Source organism: Lepeophtheirus salmonis, chromosome 12, assembly GCF_016086655.4.
Source record: "Lepeophtheirus salmonis chromosome 12, UVic_Lsal_1.4, whole genome shotgun sequence".
In the NCBI taxonomy this organism is placed as follows: Eukaryota; Metazoa; Arthropoda; class Copepoda; order Siphonostomatoida; family Caligidae; genus Lepeophtheirus; species Lepeophtheirus salmonis.
Window position 1 is genome coordinate 8,577,247 of NC_052142.2, and position 20,963 is coordinate 8,598,209.

The window sequence follows — 20,963 nt, forward strand, 5'->3', positions numbered from 1 at the left end:
TGGAGAAGGGGTAGAAAGAATGGATGTAAGTCCTCCAATGTTTGGATAAACATCTGCAGTTATGAACAAATAAAAAATCATCTTTGTCTTCACTTCAAACTTTTTTATTATTGTTATAAAAGAAATTTCGTGTGTTTAGTGTGTATAAACAAGTGTGGTTGTTATTATAAAGCTCAAAAGTGAGCTATTTTGAAGTTGGGGTAGGGCTATTCTATATTAAATCAACTAGGACATTTGACCCAACACTCTCAGATTTCAATACTTTTTGGCACAAATACTCAGATTTATGAGTAGCTCATGTGTAACAAATTTAAGCACATCAGTTCTAGTCGTTTCGATATAAAAATACCCGGTCCCAGTCCCTTTTTGGAACAAAATTTTCAGCGACACTTTAATTTTTATTTCTGTTTCCTTATTATTATTATTTTTTTCTAATCATAGAAGGTTTAACTCTTCAAATTACTCTACTAGTAAAATAAAATACAATAGAGTACTTAGATTCTTCTGAAAGCCTCATGACAACTATCTTGTACATAAAAATAGTCTGAAAATAGTGAAAGCTCCTTGTATATAAAATTTTATTTGCATTTTCTTACAGCTTCTTCGAGTTTTCTAGCACTTGGTCCAAAACACATTTATTGAGACAAACGACTTGACAACTGTTATCTCATTTCTACAGAAGTTGTATAAACTAACTATTTTCCATCTCCCTCCAATCATTTACTTTCTAGAAATTATGTTTGTTGGGTTCTTAGTACACATGTTATATTTGTGGAAACACAACGAAGAATAGCGACAGAAAGAAAGTACCAAGTCAAAAAAAGAATGAATAAAATATTTTATGTCCAGTTTGATAAAAAAGTGATATACTATAGCCTACTCCTATTTTTTTTAGACTTGTCAACTTCTAATCAATATTACGAATTATTATAGATCTGTTTACTTTTATATGTCTACTTAAATCCTAAAATAGCATATGGATTGAAAAGTCCTGGCTTCATACTGAGATGGTGCTATTTTTCTTAATTTAGTTCATTTTCAGTTAGTACCAACCTTCAAAAGACAGCTGTTAAAATGTCATAAAAACATGTTAGTTAGTTTGTGAGTTATTGTGCTAAATGTAACACTACTTTTGGTATTTCCAAAAAAATGGATCAAAAACAATTTCGTGCATTAATTTTTTACACTGCTTCTTCATGGGAAAAAATACCATTCAAGCTAAGCAATGGCTTGAAAAGTGCAATAAAGACACAGCTCCATCAGGAAAAAATATTAAATGATGGGTTTCCTACTTCAAATGTGGTTGTAGAGATACCAATGATGTAAAACGCAGTGGACGTGAAAATTGAGACGGTAACAACACCATTCAAAAAAATCCACAAAATCGTTTTTTGAATTATAGAAAGTAAAATTGTGAGCTAGCTGACATCGTAAAGATGTCAAAAGAACGTGTTGCCTTATATTGCACGAACATATCTGAATGAGAAAGCCCTGTTCAAAGTGGGTGCCGCGTTCGCTCAATGCCGACAAAAAAGAAAAACGTGCTGATAATTATGACCAGTGTTTGACCAAGTTTAAACGTAACAGCCCGGAATTCCTTGATCGGTATGTGACAATGGTTGAAAAATGGATCTATCACTTCACTCCAGAATCAAAACAATCATCATCTGATTGGACTTCAACTGGTGAACCTCGTCCAAAGCGCCTAAAAGAACAACAATCAGCTGGAAAGGTTATTGACTTGGTATTTTGGGATTTGCATGCATAGTACTAATAGACTACCTTCAAAAGTGAAATATAATCCACAATGAATATTATATAGCGCTATTAGAGCGTTTGAAAGACAAGATCACGGAAAAACAGCTTCCTTTGAAGACAAAGAAATGGATGTTTCACCAGGATGACGCAGAATCACAAATCAATGGTAAAACTACATCAGTTGAACTTTGAATTGCTTCTATATATACTTTACTCTCCAGATTTGTCTCCCAGCGACACAGAGCTGTTAGCATACCAGCAAAAAAAAAAAAAAATAATACCCACTAAAAAATTTCCCTCCATTGAAGACGTTATAGCTGAAACTGAAGATTATTTTGAGGTAAAAGATTAAGCATTTTATATAAGTGTCATTAAGATATTAAAGCAATGCTGGAACGATTTTATTGTTCTATATGTGGTGTTGTTAATCTTTTATTCTCCCTTTCCCACTTTTAAGTGAGCCAACTCTCAATTTCCCACAACAGCATCGTTTTTTAACCCATGCAGTGTTTAGTATGTAAATATACGCTTTACTCTTTTGTGCCATTTTACGATACTAAATTTGTGTTTGCATATACATGGAAGGTTAGCAGATCGTGGACTCGAGAGATGTATTTAGAAATATATCCATAATTTTATATTTTCAATAATAAGCAACAAAAAAAAATGTTAACAAAGCAATGTTTTTGCGAAACTGTCTTTCACTCAATATCATCACCTTCATTATCAATCACAACCCTTTACACGTCGCCTGAAGGCCATGCAGAAGTTGATGACAAACTCATCTGACAAATTGTCCCATACAACCACTATGGAGTAATTCAGTGAGTCAATATTTTTGTGTGAGGTCCTGTTGGTTTCCCTCTTCAAAGTACCTCATATAGAAATGTCCATTGGTTTCAAATCTGGTGAGTAAGGGGTCATAACTCTTTGAACCAGAATCGAGCTTTTTTATCTAAGCAGAACTTTTGGCACTTAGCGAACGTGTGAGAGGGGCACCGTCCTGAGTCTACAAGTTGTCTCCCTAGGAGTTGTTGGTCTTCAGCTATGGTAAGATGGCATACCTAAGTAACTTATACTAATCCTCTTACACAATTTTCTGTCCATCCTTGAGAAAGAACGGAGGTATCACCTTTCCATCAGAGGCCACAACACCGAGGATCATTGTTTGGGCTCGATATTTGGTGTGAACCCCTGTGACCTTTTCTTTTGTTTCTACAAGTCACCAGTCGTTCCGGCAGTTATGGAATTGATCTACTGTGAAAATCTTTTTTTCCGAGAACCTTTTCACAATTGCCTCATTTGCCTTGATCCATGGGAAGATTTTCTTGTATCTCTCGAGTCTCCTGGCTTTCATGCCCTCTGTCAGAAGGTGGCCTGGGGTCCTTTTGAAAGAAACTAATCGCAAGTTGTGCTCTATAGCCCTCCTGATTCATCGACTTACTGGGATCCTTCTTTATATTCTTCTCCAAACTTAAAAAGAACTTTGTAACCCTCTTTAAATTATACCCTCCACTTAATGTATCCTGGAGAGATCTTTTCAATTTTTTTCATCTTGGCCAACTTAAAAACCAGGCTCCTAGAACACTTAAAAATGCCCCTAATCTTCATCACATCAACTCCAGCATCTAGTAGTACCTAATTAACATATTTTTATTTTATATTTAACATGCAGACCATTCTATCCTAATCTGAAATTAAATTGATCCTGTTATAGATTCAAACCTTGAACATATTCATTGTTATATATGGATGGATAGATTCCCACCCAAGGAAAGACTCGTCACTACTCTCGTATGAGCTTTGGTTTGGTTTGGTTCTCTTCTTTGGATAAATTTTCATACTGTCATCTTCCTGTAGTTATCGTAATTAAAGTATCTTCTGTTTCGATAAAGTATCTCAAATGTCTTCTTAAGTCCCAATTCTTAGAAAACATAGCAGTCTTTATTTCTGAAATTAACGAAGATCTATCTAAACAAATGAAAAACACTTCTAAATTAAAATGTGTTTCTTCATTTACTCAAATATTTTTTTACGATATTTTTTAATAAACTTAAATTTTATGACAATAGCTTATATATCATATGAAAGTTATGTAATACCTAATATTCTACTTTATCATATTAACCAATAATATCATAAGATATTGTTTTAATATTCATTGAATAAGCATATGCCACAACCCGTCTCTTACTTTATTCAATTAGAATTTTAGTGTCTGGTTTAGTACGTATGACTTGACATTGACTAATTTAACATATCTATTTTATCCCTTATTAATATATATAACATTTATCACATTATAAATCCTCTTTAGCAACTATATTTTGAGTTAAAAGATTAGAAAAATCACTAATAAGAACTCAAGAATATCTCAGATACACTAATTGCAACACAAAATATAATTTTGAAAAGAGAACACATATTTTAATATGCATGTATATTTTTATTTTATAGTCGATGGTAAAAAAAAAAGAGTAGATTTTTCTGTATTTTTAACTTCAATATAGTCTCTGTTTATGCTCAATCCATAGTCTCGTCATCATATACCCATCCCATCTTCCTCCACAACGTTTTTTCTTACCATTTCAATTTGAAGTAATCTTTTTCCTTTTCAATGCTTACATCACCAAGATTATTAGTAAATCAAAGTATAACCCTTGTTAATAGAGTTAAAGAAGTAGACCCTTATAAGTTTAATTTTTATTTCGTGTATTAATCACTTGAATTAACAAATTCATATGAATGACGCCATAGTTGGTTTCCCTAGTCTTTATACTCACCTAAAATGTCTTTGTGATATATACAATTTAAAGATTAACTTTATAGAAAGTCCACTACAAACAATAAAATCTCTTAAGCAAACAATGAGTTTTCTTAAAGAAATTTCGCTCAATTCAGGTCTCAAGATCACCCTTAAGAAAATCAAAAAAATAAGCGATAAAGTTTATCATGGGAAAAACATAGCCAGATTTTAAAATATCTAAGAATATAAAAATATTTGCATCCTGGATTGGAGCTAGGTGTGCTCAAAACAACCTGGAGGGCATTCTGACAAGATTAAAAATAACTTGTAAGTTCTTAAATTTCAATGTTTGGGACAAAATCAAAGCTAAGAACACTAATATTATCTTGAACGTAGTTCATTTTCTTTGTATAACGCTATTCGAGAAAAAAAAATCGGAGCATGTTAGAGTTATCGAATTATCTTTTCTGATGATCCGTAAAAAAAATATTTACATTCAATGACTTCATAATCCTTTCAAATATTGTGGTTTATTAATCTTAGACTTCGATGAATTAAAAGATCTATAGATTTGTATTTTTTTACATGCCTGGAATGAAGAATAATATTTAAGTGTCTATCTTTCAGGAATTTCGGGCGGCAATTACTCTGAACAACCTTACTCCTGACTTAAAAAGTTCTACAAAACCTATTTAAGTACTCAAAGCTGATGAAGAAATGATAAATAGTACTGCAAACATCATTTAACGCTTTGAAAATACCTTGGTTTGTGAATTTACTACCAAAAATGATATTGGTAAAACCAAATTTCAAACAATTGGACTAGATTTTGCTGCTAAAACAGTCCATTCAAAGTTGTCCTTTAACAGAATGGCTTTTGAGCGTTAGACAGTATAAGCCTGTTTCAAGTCCTATCATTCCCTTTCAAATGCCTATGGCAACAACTTTGACTCCAGTCCTAAGAAGAACTATCCAAGCCTCAACACCGAATCCTTTCATCAACTATTTGAAGACAAGAAATTTAGATCTTCCAACAGCTTTTGCTATTAACTTTCTAAAAAATGTTATGTTTTCATTCCCAGAAAAGTGGTTCAAAATATTGCGTACTCTCCGGCACTCTCGAAGTGATATCCAAGTTTTTTTGCGGAAGAACATCGCAAGTGTTATTATTGCCGCACTGAAATTAAGTGTAGTTATCATTTTCTATAAGATAGTAAATCTGTAAAACCTCTTTATGAATCTGTTGCTAAGCTTATAAATGATAATTTTAAGTTCTATGTATTTCAAAGAAGGGATTTTAATTATATTACGTTAGAAAGCAAGATAATATAATCAATGCAGTCATTAAAAAAATGTATTGAACGGAAAGAGAAGTTAATCTAAATTTAAAACGCTATTATTGTCTAATAAATCGTATCACAGGACTTCACATGATCATCAAACAATTGACAATATCTACCGAACACTTTTACTTATAACCCTATATAGTTAGTTCAAGAAGAATGGTGTAAAATACTATAAATGTTGTTTCATATATCAGGAATGATACCTTCGAAGGGTTTCCGAAATATTGGAAATTAAATCCTTTACGTGTAGAATCGGAGGTGGATTTTCAAAGGTAATCGTAATTCAAGCTTTCTCACTACTAAAGAGTTGAAGGAAGCAGAATTAATGTGTGTCGTACAAGATCAAGGTTTTCTGAAAGAATATGAAGATTTGTCTTTTTTTTTATAGCCTACTTTGGGATACAGTAAGGAATTTGATCATTGTTAGTAAATGTTAGTGAAATATGGTGGTTCAGCCGTTAAGTCATAATGTGTCTCTTTATATATGACCAAAGTCAAGCAAATCCTTTTGAATTGGTTCTCCCAATTGATACTTTAAAGTTGTTAGAAGCCTTTCGTCAGATGATTAACAAAGAATGAGTTCAGATTATTTTTATTTCAGATGGAACTACTTTAGTCGATTCTGTTTTTAAAAAATCGTCTCTCGAAGTTAATAAATTCTACACATTCTATTAAGTGGAACTTCATATCTCCAAGGAGCTCACTTCAAGGAGGCTTCTGTAAGCAACTCATCTCGTTGGTTATTTGATTATTAGTTTCGAGAAAATGATTTTTGAGGTCGGGAATGTTGTCTTCTGATCAGCTTACTAAGTCTAAAGGACTCGTGCGAAAGAGCAGACTGACAAAAAAAATCAACAACAACAACATGAATATAAGGGGAAGAAATAAGTTTCTCATCTACGCATTCAGAGAGTACTATAATACACATGGAGAGTGAAATTTTCAGGAAAGACAATATGAACGAACAATAAGTTGGATATTCAACATATTAGAATTTAAATTCTTATTGTCACTCTCAATCTTAGGTTCAAATATAGTCCTATCCATTTCTAATAAAATATTGGAAGAACTGTTTTCGGGTGCACTTAATCTTCATAAATTACGAAATTGTATGCAAAGTCAGGAAATCAAAAATAACGTCGATACCATTAACCGTAATCATCGCTAATATTATAATATTCAAAGAAGTGATCGAATTAATTTAAATCAATTAGTTTGTAATTAGCCACAACTAATGGATTCCAAAATAAAAAATTGCAAGCCTAACTTAATGAAAATCCTCGAGGTTACTCTCCGTCTTTTATAAGCACACAATAATGTTCAACTAGGTTTTGAATATAATTGAATCTATTTAGGAAGGGAAGTTCACTACTCTGGAATTAAATCTTAATGACAACTATTAAGGACAAAAAATGCATTCTTCAGATTACCAATTACAAAAAAATGGGTTAGCTAAAAAATTTACACGATTTACATTATTATAAATACCCTAGTATGGTCAGTTATTTTGAATTCGCTTATAATTTTTTTTCATGACAATCCAAATTATCGACAGCAATTTTGGAGATAGATAAATCTTTCACGTCAGAAAAATAAAGTATTGGGCAGTAGAATTAGACATATCATACCGGTCTTTTCATAAAAATGCATTTGAAACTTCTTATTCAATAAAAAATAACATATTTGCTGAAATTTATGTTTTCACATGTGATTTATATATTTTTTGTTTATTCTTTTACCAAATACAGGGATACAAAACGTTTATCGTACCATAGAATTAACGGGGTTTGTTTTAGGAACATATTGTATTTAATAGTTTGTTACCTTTCAGCAATAATAAATTATTTTTCTACGAAATGTATTTTTGATTTCTTTTCTTATTTCATTGACAGCTTTTGCTTATGATCGGGTGTGTAGCTATGTGTGCATTGGATTATGACTCAACATTAATAAACTTCTATTACTTAAACCACTTGTAATAAAATGTTGGATTGATCTCTAATACTGACTTTAGTCAAGTTGGAGGTTAGTAAAACTTTATTTTTTTTATAAAAAGTTTTCAGTAATCCCAATATATCCAAATTTTTCCTTATTATTTTAAAAATAGGTTTAAAAAATATGCATTTAGGGATCAAATCATAATTTTTAGGTTATATATATATATATATTTTTTTTTTCAACCCAATTTTAACTTCAACCCCTCCCCCCTTCCAAAAAAAATACTCCCAAAATATGTGAGTATTAGAAAGTTAGTCTAAAATGGAACTTGCTCATTTTCACAAAGGTTAATAGAAATACAAAAATACAAGTTTAGCCCATCATGTAATCGGGCTTACTAGAATTTTCAATCAGATGTATGTAGCCATTTAAAAATAACACTTCTCTAGTGCAAGAAATTGCTTCTAAAAGTTACAGACATAGGATATAAAATGAATAGATGCTTAGTTACATAATTATAAATTGTTAATTTAATATTTAAGATTAAAACGAGAGGTTTTGTGAGAAAATAGGGCTCCAATGAGTTCGTGTCTGGAGCGGAGGGCAGCCATATGTTGTAGTACTCCTCCGTGATTGTGTACCAATGTCCTTCCGGATTGAAAATAAATAAAATGTGGAATTTTTAATCTGATGTATTGTACCTTCTGCTACGCAAAACAGGCAGATTTTGACAAAACTCGCACCACTCGTCTACTATGACGTCAATATTAAAAGCGTGAGGGAAGCCAAACATCAGTCGTAAACACGTCATGCATTTTTATTAACCTTGATTTTCACAAATTAAAAAGCAAAAAATGAAAAGGTGGAAGTAGAAAAGAGGTAAAGATGAAATTTACACAGTTTTAATATACTACTCAGTGTGATTTACTCACAAGTTCCAACAATATCATTACAAGACAATTACGTCACTTGAATATAAACATAGAAGATATACAAAAATATTACTCAATTCTTAAAATTGTGATTTTTGCTGAGGAATCAAAGGAACGTTTTCATTACCCTTGTTACATCCTTCCAAAGATAAGCATAAAAGTCATCCTTGAAACATATAACAGGATTTCAATCCATTTCATAATTAATTAATAATTTAAGTATGAATGAATTCATTTTATTTCTTGTATAATATTATAATTATTTAATTTACAGATAAACGCCATAGTAGTCCATAATTTCTGGTGGATGCAACAATCCATTGATTTATTAGACGCCCCATCATTTTATTTATCCATGTTTTTTATTACAAAGAATTAATAATTTAATTTACAAAAAAAAATTATTTAAATAAAACTACATTAAATAGAATAATATGATTTATTATTTATAATTTAAAAGATTTCACAATTATAACAATATAAATAGTATTTTAATCTTGTAAAGTATATTAATCAATATAGGGATATTATTAGAAAAATAAATATAACATAATTTCAAATAGACAATTAAATATTTAAGAAATTTAAATGTCCATATGTGACAAAATCAAAATAGATTGAATATTTTTTTTTTAATATTTCATTTAAATATTATAAGGTCATAAGTAAGGATATGAATAATAATGTATCACTCTTTCCCATTTTGAAAATTCTAACGTATCAGTGAGCAAGAAGCACTATATTTTATATTGATTTCTGTCAGCAGATGTGTGGTCTCTCAAAGTTACCATTTTAAAAAAATATTGTGAATTTTACAGTTACCACAATTTAGACAATAGTCATACGTCACTCATAGGTAATTCCTAGGAATTTGAAAATTTGAGATCCTCGTGAGCATACATTTAAAAAAAATTTATGCTAGTAACTTGCAAGATATTAGCACTCATATTAAATATGTCTCATTATTTTGAAAAGTTCAAACGTACCGGTAAGCAAGAAGCACTATATTTTTTTATAGTAATCTCTGCCAGCAGACACGTCGTTAAAAAAATGGCTACATATACTTTTCTTTTTTATTTACACTCACGAGGGTTTATGTAGACAATTTCACTTCTGCAAGGTTAATAGAAATACAAGATTATTCCATGACCCTTTTCTGACTAATGTTTGACTTCCACCACGCTTTTTAATGGTGACATCAAAGAGGATAACTGTTACAAGGAGTAGCTATATATCACCTTCCTTGACTTTTAATGTTAGAATATCGCTATTATGCTTTATGATGTCATATATGTTCTGTCCCAGCAGTCGGTAGAGTACATCAAATTGAAAATTAAGGCAAGCCCGATTACATAATAGCATAACATTGTGTTTCTATTAACTTTCTCTTTTCTATTCATTCCATGTCAATTCATCAGATGCATGTAACCTTATCTAACAGATTTTGTTCATGTTCACACCATGTGTTTAAACTAACAATACTTGACTATATGCAAAATTTAAGGCAATCTTTTCATTAACCACAGAGATATGAGCGTTTAAAGATGGGAAAATTTGAATGTGTGGTAAAAGTAAAAATTCCTGCCTGAAAACGTACTGTCATTTCAAATCGCTATAAAATAATGACTTTTCAGAGTAGAATAATCAATTTAGAATACCAAAATATTGTTAATTAAGAACTCTGTAAATGATTTTTTTTTTAAATATCATTCCATTGAATATTGTAAGTAATTTTGATCATTATTCTTACCGTATGCAAAATTAAAATGAATGACGTCACTCTTTAAACGCAAAATTTGGAAATGTTTCCCTGCATTATATTAAAAATTGAAAAAAACAGACTGCAATATATTAAAAAATGTAGGTTTGGTTTATGTAGGTGAAGAAGAACGATAATATCGCAGGGTTAAGAAAAAATCAAATAATTAAAGAAAAACATGATTTTTCATCAATGCACTAAGTAAATTAAAACTTAAAAGGTCAAAATCGATATAAATTAAATACAAATGTAATTTTCAACCAATATAGATCAAACATATATGAATAGAAAAAAAATATATAGTGCATGATAACGAACAGAACAATTAAGAATGTATATTGAGACAGAGTGTTAGCAAGGGCGTTTTTAGCGTTGTATCACGCTTTTGAAATACTTTTGTGAGATAGGATTACAAAATAGAATAAAAAATTAATGAATTGATATGAAATGTCCCTCATACTTAATAAATAATAAAATGGAATAATTAATATTCTACATAAATCAATTTATTAATTTAAATACATCCTTATACCGGGTGGCCCATTGAAATCTGAAGACTTACTAAATGACTAATTAATTAAGGTTGAGTGATTAAAATTAATTAATGTTTCATAACCTATTAGTTACAAAACAAAACAAACCTGAGCTCTTTAGCTTAAATACAAGTCGATAAAATGACACTTGAACGTGATCGAAGAATTTCCATTGTCGCACTCCAAGCAGTTGGGTGTCCTATAGCCCTGATACTAACTCCCTTGACTACACCTTTTGGATATATGTCGAGGGGAAAGCTTGCAGTGTCTGTTATTATAACACCGATACACTCCCAAAAAGAAAAAAACGAAGCAAAAGCATTGTCTCTCAGCACTGGAATCCCATAATATAGGACTAGATCTGCAATGGGCGCCAGGCCTTCAGCCACCACTTGGAAGTCATCATTGCCACTAAAGGCGGCTACATTAATAACTAAGAGAGCTCAGACACAAATCCATTTATAGTATTAATTTTGTTGAAATTCGATTTTTAATTAATAAATTATGTCTTGTTGAAGTTTCAATTTCAAAGTGTCCAGACTATAATGTACCACCTGGCTTAATAAAATTTTACTTTTGGAACACAGTCTAATGTAAAATTTATTACACAGTTATTTAACATATTAAAAATGATATTTTTTTAAATTAAAACCATGGATAAATAAAAAAAAGTAGTGTCTAATAAATCAATGGTTCGTTGCATTAATTTGAGATCAGGACAGTAATAGGGTTTATCTGTAAATTAAATAAATATATTATTAATTATTATTAAAAAATTAAAATAAATACATGGATTTATAATTATTAATTAATTATGAAATATAATGAAATCCATTTGTATGTTTCAAATATGCTTCTACTTTTCTCTTTGGATGGATGAAACGAGGAACGAAGAATCATTATAAAACTTAAAAGTAATCTAGTAATGTTGTTTTTTCTCTTATATGTTTATCATATGGCGTAATGGTTTTTAACTGAAATATCTATCATTTTCTGAATAATTTTTTAATTTATTTCTGGCTTTTTATCTTATAGAATTTTCAATTGCCGGAACATTTAATAAAATATTTTTTGCGATATTTCCAAAAATAAAGCAGTTATCGAGGGATATTTCTTAGAAAACATTATTCTCCATAACTCATTTGTTTTTGCAAGTACGAAAAAAATCTTGGTATGCTTGTGTTTCTCTTTACAATTCCAATAAATGCTACTTACTACTTCTTTGCAGAATAATTGCAAAACAGTATTTTGCTATTTCATACGCAAATTTCGATTTGGCCATTTTTTGACAAGAATAAAAGACAGACTTCTCATTGAAACAATTTTTTTGTATGCATATATATTGTTTTGTTACTTGAATTTTATAGCACCATTTTGTAATTTCAATTCATAATATTACATATATTATAATGCTCGCCCGTAGCGAAGTGTTCTAAACATAAAAAAGAAGTAACTCCTCCTTGGCTCAATTAACACCGGGTAACCCTTTGCTAGTAATATAATATGGCTAATTCCATAAAAATATTAACAAAAAAAAGAAGTTTTTTTACATCCGGATGAATTAAGAACTTGATAGAAATATAAACATATTTATCTAAATATCTTAATTTTAAAATTTCAGAGCTTAACTTGATCCACAGCAAGAGCATTAGAAATTAAGGCCGGATTTTGTACCTAATATGTACTCCAAAACCTAGTTAAGATTTTACAAATACTCTATTTTGAAATTATTCAATATTATATAATCAAATATGACTTGTATGAGCCTACAGTGACTATATATAACTTAAAAAATTTAAGATATGGTCCTGAAATACTGTATTTAATCAAATAGTAAATATTATTCCAATCCGAGATCTCTTTTTAAGCACTAATATCAAAAGTCTTCTAGGTATAAAATTTTTTTAATACAAATAAGAAGATGCTTAGGTATTTTACTTACAAAATTCGACGTTGTAGTTTTTGCTTAGATAAATATATTAGCATTTTAATAAACGTGATCAATGTTGAATTTTTTCAATATTATATTTAAGAGCGTCTATCCAGACAAAATCTGACTGGATCTCACATTTGATAATGCTTTCAATCACGATTATTGTTTAAAGTCTCATTGAGTTTTGCCACCATACTGGTGCCGTGCATCTGTAAACAAGTCGTGACAGGGGTTAAACATCCCCTATTGAGACACAAAATGGATTTCGATTGGTAATTTGGCATGTTAATGCTGTAGTAGATTAAAATCTTTCAACTGAAGAACAGAAGTAGTTTAGTTAAGTTTTAATTACACTATCAAAGTAATTCAGAGTGAAATATTATTTCCCTAGTTAGAATTGTAATATGAATGAAGTTAATAACCTGTTATGTCATATACCCTTTATGTCAGCTACGGTCTTAGTTAAATCATTTGTGCATCTTGTCGGCTCTATGTGTTGTTTTTTTTGGTAGTTATGTACAAATTTATACTTATCAGCGATATCATCAACCATCAGTTCTCTCAATATTATGATGATTGTGAGGTGTTTTTGAACACTGCTCAAAATTGTTCAAAAAATGAAGAATAATTACAATAATTCATAATACATTCTTGTTTAAATTAAAATTCTAATATATTTATTTAACAAAATTACAGCACCAAATTTTGCAAGTAGATTGGCTTATCTATTCTTTCTATTAAATCAAAAAATAAATTTTTACACCCAAAGAGATTATCGCTATTAGTGTTTTTAAAAAAAAGGGATGAGGAATATTAAAATAAAAATAATTAGATAAAAATATAACATTAGTTCTAATTTAATCGATCAGTGTAAAATTTTTATTTTTTTATAAAATTTATATGGAATTACCCCTACTAGAAAATATAAATAATAACACACATTTGTCAATTTTACTTACTGGCAAATTAAATCCACCATTGCTTCAGTTGATTTATTTTCTTTTCCTTCAGTGTCCTTATATATAAAATTTAACTTAGCATCACTCAAAATACATCCACAGCTATTTATTTGCTCAATAGCATAAGAGAATGCACCAGATATTGCTCTTCCCTGTCTATAAGGAGAAAAAAAAATCTTTATTTGATATTTAATTTTTTTTAAAGCAAAAATAAAATTATCACATATATTTTCAAAAAATTTTATACCATATTTTAACCTTTAAGGGCATAAATATATAAACAAAACATATAATATTTGTTACATTTGCTACGAGTTTATTTTAATACCTAGAAAGAGGACAATTTATTTTTTTACATGCAAAAATTTGGTACCAATATTAATTCATGAAATATTTGAGGCCTTGTATTTTTCGGTCTTCTGCATTTTTTTTTTTTTTTTTTTTTTTTTCAGGATTAGCATATTAAGAACCATTAGGAGTACCCAGCATTGACCGAAGTTATCAATTTAGATTAGATTCTGGACCTCCATATTCTGCGTGGCGTTGTTTTTTTCTTTGCGTCAAGGCTTTCTAGTTGCATCACTCCTTCATTCAAGTACTTACAGAACGTTGTCTTTCAATTTGAAGACGTTGATTTCAAGTTTCAACAGACACTTGAACTTTTCTTTATTAGAATTTTATTTCATCTACTAAGAAATATTGAAATGCAACTTTCAATAGGGATTTGTTCTGATTTTATTTTATTCAATAAAAAAACTAAAAGCTATCGCTTTAATAAAACAGGCAAACATTTGCTATGAAAGGATTGCAATTTAATATAAAATTTGATAAAAATTTGATTTTCCTTTTTTTTAAGACTTAAGTAAAAGGCTATAAAATAGAATTCATTAGTCTATAGTGTTCATAGACTCACGATTATTTCCTCTAGTTCAACCGGAATAAAGATTTCTTTAGATCTTCAGGTTTAGATTATCCAAATAATTTTAACTACTATTGACTCTACATTTTTTTGGACTTTTCCTCCAATAGTGAGAGCGACGAGCCAGTCTGTGGGCGAAGGTTTCTTTACATACTTTTCTGAGATAAGATTGGCAAACATTTTTATAATCCGAAAAACTCTTTCACAACAGTACAGAAGATGGAAGGAGTTTTCTAATAAGGTATTACAAAAGTAGTAGAGAATGTGTTCTTTGTTTGATTTGTTTGTATATATGGAAGACGTTACTAGTCTATATCGGAACTCTTTTTGTGACCAAGTTGTGTAGTTGCTATGAATTGTTTGAGTACATATTTCTTGTAAAATATCACCTATCTTTTCCTATCGTCTCTTCCCTAAACTTGGAGACACAGATTTTATTTTTTCTTCCAATTAATGAAGCTTTGATTCTCTTATGTTCCACCATTCCAATTGCCATGGAAAATTGAACAAATCCTTTGTCAATCATGCCTCTATCGGAAATGTCTACTATTGTCGGGAGGATCCAGTTATTGATTCCTCTATAACCCCTATAAAGTTCTCCCACAAAGGTGATATTTCTTTCCTTATAAAATCAAAGTTTATGGTTGATTGGTATATTAGAGCCTAAGTTGAATAATACTCCAGAGACCAGTAAGTGTTAAGTTGTTTAGACAGCTTTTACATAGTTACTTTGTTTTTATGTTCTAGGGCATTTTTTGACTAATCAAAGATATCATTACGCCAAGAAGGGAGCAAACATTTGCATATCGGAAGTATGGGAATTATTTTTCTAAATCACCTTTAGAGAGTTCTTCCGTTCTGTTTTTTCCCTATTAATTTTTAAGCCAATGGGTTTCTCGAATTCTGAAAAAAAATCAATAACACTTTTTACGGCAGTTAAAATTGCGCTTGTAAAATTCATTCATTTTTAATTCATCAATGACATTGATTTCAATTATGGAGGACCATGAAGTAGAAGTAGAATTGATGGTATGATTTATAACTACCTATGACCAGTGGAAGGAATTATTTGTAAGTTAAGTGACAGATAGATGATAGCATGTGTCTCTCAATTCATACTTTCATGAACTTGTCTCGAAACATGAGGACTTGTACTTACATCGATTTCGATAACAACTGAGCTCAGTGATATCATCTCTTTAACTCATTTGGTCTCGGAACATGGGAACTTGGACCCAGAAAAGGTATGTGGTATGGCCGTCGAAGGATCTCTGAGCGACTGCAATGGCAAGAATGATCTATTGCATGCATTGGAAGAGGTATGTGAATAGATATTTGTATATATAGAGAGAGAGAAAAAAGTGATATATTTTCGTGTGTAAAGTGATAGATAGCGTCTCCAAGAAGTGCTATGATGAAATTGAATACTGCTGTAGCTATTGCACAAAAATAATTTTATCATAAACTTGTATTGTGACTATAATGAATCAGACTCAACTCAGATAAGATAGTTTGAGGAAACGGAGGCATAGAAAATTTGAGAAGTCTCGGAATCTGTAAAATAATTTGTGAATAACACAAGCTGGAGTTAGGAAGGTGCGAGCATTAGAAATTTGTTTCATGAATTTATTAAAGTGAAACTGAAACTACCAAGTAAATACCTATAATGAATTATTTATTGATAATATACTTTAATAATAAAATTAAACATTTAAAAAATATTAGTAACCAACTATTTATTCAGGAGTTTACTCAATTTGTTAGTACCCTTTTGGCGGTTGATCCGTCTTTTTTCAGAAATCTCAACACCCTTATCTTGTTTAAAAAATATTATACAATTTATACATTTGTTTTTCAACAAAAGGACAAAAGGGAACCAGAAGTATCCCTGAACAGTAAGAAGCAATATTTATAACTTTTATAAATCCAAAAATCTTAGGAAAGCTTCCACAGAAGAGTGATCTGACATTCAAATTGACGTTTCTCTCTGTGTAGTATTCTAGAAGACTTTGTATTTCTAACTAACTCTTTATATATGCTCATGAAAGAATCTAATAATAATAAATACTATTAGTATATAAGAAGGACTATATAATACATTGCACTGATCACCACACATTAATAAAAACTCATTGAAATGTTTACAGCTCATATTTGACCTCTTTGGTGAGTTGACATCCCTCGATATACTGAATACCATCTTGGAATCACAATTAAAAATAAGAATATTTCTATAATTAAGAAAAATAGTATTGTTATTACTTATTCCAGATGCAATGTCTCACAACTTTATGTATACCACTTCTTTTTTTTTCTATGATATCATACAACCTACTTTAAAATGGCTCAAGTGTTACATATCGTTACAAATTTCTGCTATAGTTAAACTTGTAAAAAGAGGCAATCTTTCTTCTATTGCTTAAATAGTTTATGGAATTTCAATAACATTGTGATAAATAAGTATTCTATACATATTCAATACATTCGGAGCAGTGTTAATGGACGCGCTGTTTTCACTAAGACCCTTAGTGAAGTCATTGAAATTACGTTTCCTGACACCAGAATGCAAGAAATTTTTCTTCACCTCAGTAGTAAAAATTATTATGTAGATTGGGGAAATTGTTGAGGACAAAATTCAACCAATCTATGGAATCCAGGGGCAAGGCAAGTTAAATGAAGTTCCAAATAAGAGCATCTCTTTAGATGGATGATCAATTCAAAAGTATCTCCCTTTGGTTCCTTCTATTTTCCTTCGGTTCCCTCTATCTTACTCCTAACTCTTGGATATTATACATTTCCACTTTTTAGGGCTAAATCAATGAAGAATAATCTGAGGACTCAGCAAATGTTGAATTAAAATTACATCTAAATTTCAAATTGTTATATATTTTGGTTTTATGGTTAAAAGTTCATATTGTTGTAATACGTGATTCACATATCTTTATTTTATATTTCACATTCAGAATGTTTTATCTTACACTTAAAGTAAATTAATCCCGACATAGCATCAACCCTTGAATATATTCATTGTTGTATATGGATGGACAGATTCCCAAGCAAGGAAGGAGTCGACTTGATTTGGTTTTCTTCTTTGACTAAATTTTTATGCTGTCACCATCACCCTAGATATCAGAATTCGTTCATCTCTTGTCGAGGAGAAAGTATCTCGAATCTCTGCTTTTGTCCTAATTTTTAGAGAACATGGAAGTCTTTTTTTCATCCACCAGACTTGCGTTTTTTCCTCTATCAAAGAAAAACTATAAAAATATAGTATTTTCTCTTTGCTGGTGTACATCTTTGATGCGTGCTCAAATAATCTCAAAACTTTCTATATAGGTTTTTCTAGTACGAAATCTTATCTTTTTAACAGTATTTACCATATACCACTCACACTTATACTACACAAGATATACATTACGAAAGTCACATATTGGAAAAATAATGTATTTATTTACACTTATCATTTTATAGAATTATATTTATATAACACATTCACATCCTAATACAAACATCTATTCCATTGTAATAAAAGCCTATTTTTAACAAGCTGTTCCAGAAAATTAGATCCTTTGCTGGTATTAACGTCTCACAGTTTACAAAACAATATCTCTGTATCTCAACTTACTATTTGTGTATTCGTAAAATTTGAGATGAACTGATGGAAAATCGATGATTTTAAATGAAGATAACCTGTGTTTTATCTACAATCTCCTGAAGTTTATTTTTAATGCGGATTATAACAATGCTTATAAGAAAACTTATTTAATAGTCTCAGCATTTTGATCAGTGATCTTATAACGTTTTGAAGTATACTAAAAATTTAGGTGTAGTAAGAGCCTACATTAAAACAAGACATTTATATAGTGACAATTAGATGAAGAGGCAAGGGAACTTTGTATACAGCACAAATTAAGTTTTTTTCCTGCTTTTATAAAAAAAAATTCTTACTCGCAGAGATTAGAGAATTAACTTCTGGATATCACGCACGTAAACATAAATTTTGCTAGTCGATGTAATCCGTATGCAACACAAGTAACATGTATCATATATTTCTTCGCGTCTTGATGCAATAACCGGTTACATCGGTTATAAATAGCTTCAAGTTTTGATGATCAAAATCACGATTTTCTTGTTGTTAACCATTTAAATATCTAAGATATTGATTATGTACGGGCACCAAAGGAAAAATCCATCCAAAGGACCAATAAGGACTCCTGTCATGGAACGACCCTTTACGTTCTTTTTTTTTATCAACCAGGATGAAAAAAATAATAATAATTCAATTTCCCTTTTTATAAGACCCAAGTCGCAACACTTTCTTTTTTTATAAATTTTGTAAGGGCTTACCGTGATGAGATTGTATGGACCGTATGTTTTTCCTAAAATCATGTGAATTTGGATAGTTCAACCATGTTCCAGGATATATTAGATCTTGTGAGGGCCAAGGTAATTTCAATATTGAATGTTAATTCATCATAGAACTATAAATTTTTATATGATACCCGAAATTAATCAAGTGTTATGAAAGAATCGACTGCTCACAAAAAAATACAAAGGGTATTTTTTGATTTAGCGAGGTAATACCGTATCTCTATGCATTTATAATTAATACAGGAATTTTTGTTCCCAAATTTAGCATAACTCTACTTTAAGAATAAGTTCATGAAGGATATTCTCATCGTATTGAGAATTGATATAATCCTCCATAAAATTCATTCTTTAGTGTAGTATTGCTAATTACAAAACGAATCTCAATATCATTTATTTTAAAAAAGGGTAAGAGGCCTCATTTACAGGAAGTAAATGAAATTGTTTAAAGAATCTTCTACAACGAATTGATGTCAGAAGCTTATAGCTGTGAATCATCAAGGATATCTGCTTACATGATTCATCTTGTATTATATATTAGTTTTTTATTTAAAATATGCTATATAAATTAGTATAGTTTTTTAATATTATATCCGTAATTGTACGCGCTACGAGCAACGTGAATAAACATTTAAACTCTACTTTTCTTTGTATTTCTTTAGTACTAATCCCAAGAATCAATTAGGTTAGTCTTCGAATTTGAACTAAAAACTTTTACTATTTATTCTTCATAAAATAGAAAATTAATACTTTTAATACAGGGTGTCCACGATAAATTGGAACTATCTTAAAATTCACCCTGCTTGATAAAAATGGAATTTGGAGTGAATTTGTTAATATGAAAAAGTTAGACATGATATTAAACAATAAATTTATCCCACATGTCCTTCCTCAGCAGCCACCATCTTCTCCATCCTGCCCCTAAAGGATTTGCATCCCTGATGACTTCCGCGGAATCGACAACATTCCACTCCCTCGTAATGGAGCCCTTCAGGGCCGCGATGCTCTTGTGGCTGACCTTGCATACCTCTCTCTACAACTTCCCTTACCAGTAGTAATCACACGGATTGAGGTCGGGTGAGTTGGAGGGATCCCCTCCCCGGTGCTGCAGATGACACCCAGGGTCACCACGGAGGCCAGGAACTTTGTGGTGAAGACCGCAGGGACCTCTTCTCTCTCCTTGGCAAGCCACCTGTCATTCTGGACGTTATAGCTTCTGTCGACAGTCCATTTCTTCTCGTTGGAGAAGAAGATGATTCTTCCTCCATGGCTCTTCAGGTCATTGAGGAGACGCTTACCATTGGTGAGCCTGGTGGCCTTCATGGATACCATGAGGATGTGTTGTTTGGCCATTCGGTATGACCTGTACCCGAGGTCCTCATTCACAGCCTTGGAGCCCAACTGCTTGCTCACTCCACGGTTCTTGGCCAACCTAGACAAGGAAGTCCCTGGCGAAGCCTTGATGGACTTCCAGAGGCCTTCAAGGTAGCGGGGAGTGCGGATTCGGTCACTTCTCATATTTTGGGCCTTGTGGCAGACCTTCCCCTCAACCTCCCAGGCATTGAAGACCCGGTACACCGTGGTCTTGGGGTAGTTAAGAAGCTTGTAAATAGCAGAGGGCTTGTGTCCCGCGCGAGCCAATTCGAGGATGGCGTCTCTTCTTGCTTGTTCCATGATGAATATTTTTGTTGTCAAAACAATTGTGGTGGAAGTTATAGTGTATTGTTCACACAACCTTTTATATTAGTATGATTTAACCCCGAATATCCACA

At 30.9% G+C, this 20,963-nt stretch overlaps 1 protein-coding gene across 10 annotated transcripts in view; it reads right to left on the minus strand.

Moving 5' to 3' along the window:
• Window positions 1-20,963, minus strand: part of LOC121126828 (receptor-type guanylate cyclase Gyc76C) — a 116,388-nt gene that overhangs the window by 60,505 nt on the left and 34,920 nt on the right. For all 10 annotated transcript variants that reach the window (XM_040722176.2, XM_071892002.1, XM_071892003.1 and 7 more), the window contains one exon: window positions 13,905-14,060. In XM_040722176.2, the coding sequence (XP_040578110.1) occupies window positions 13,905-14,060 (156 nt within the window). The remainder of the gene's footprint in view (window positions 1-13,904; window positions 14,061-20,963) is intronic.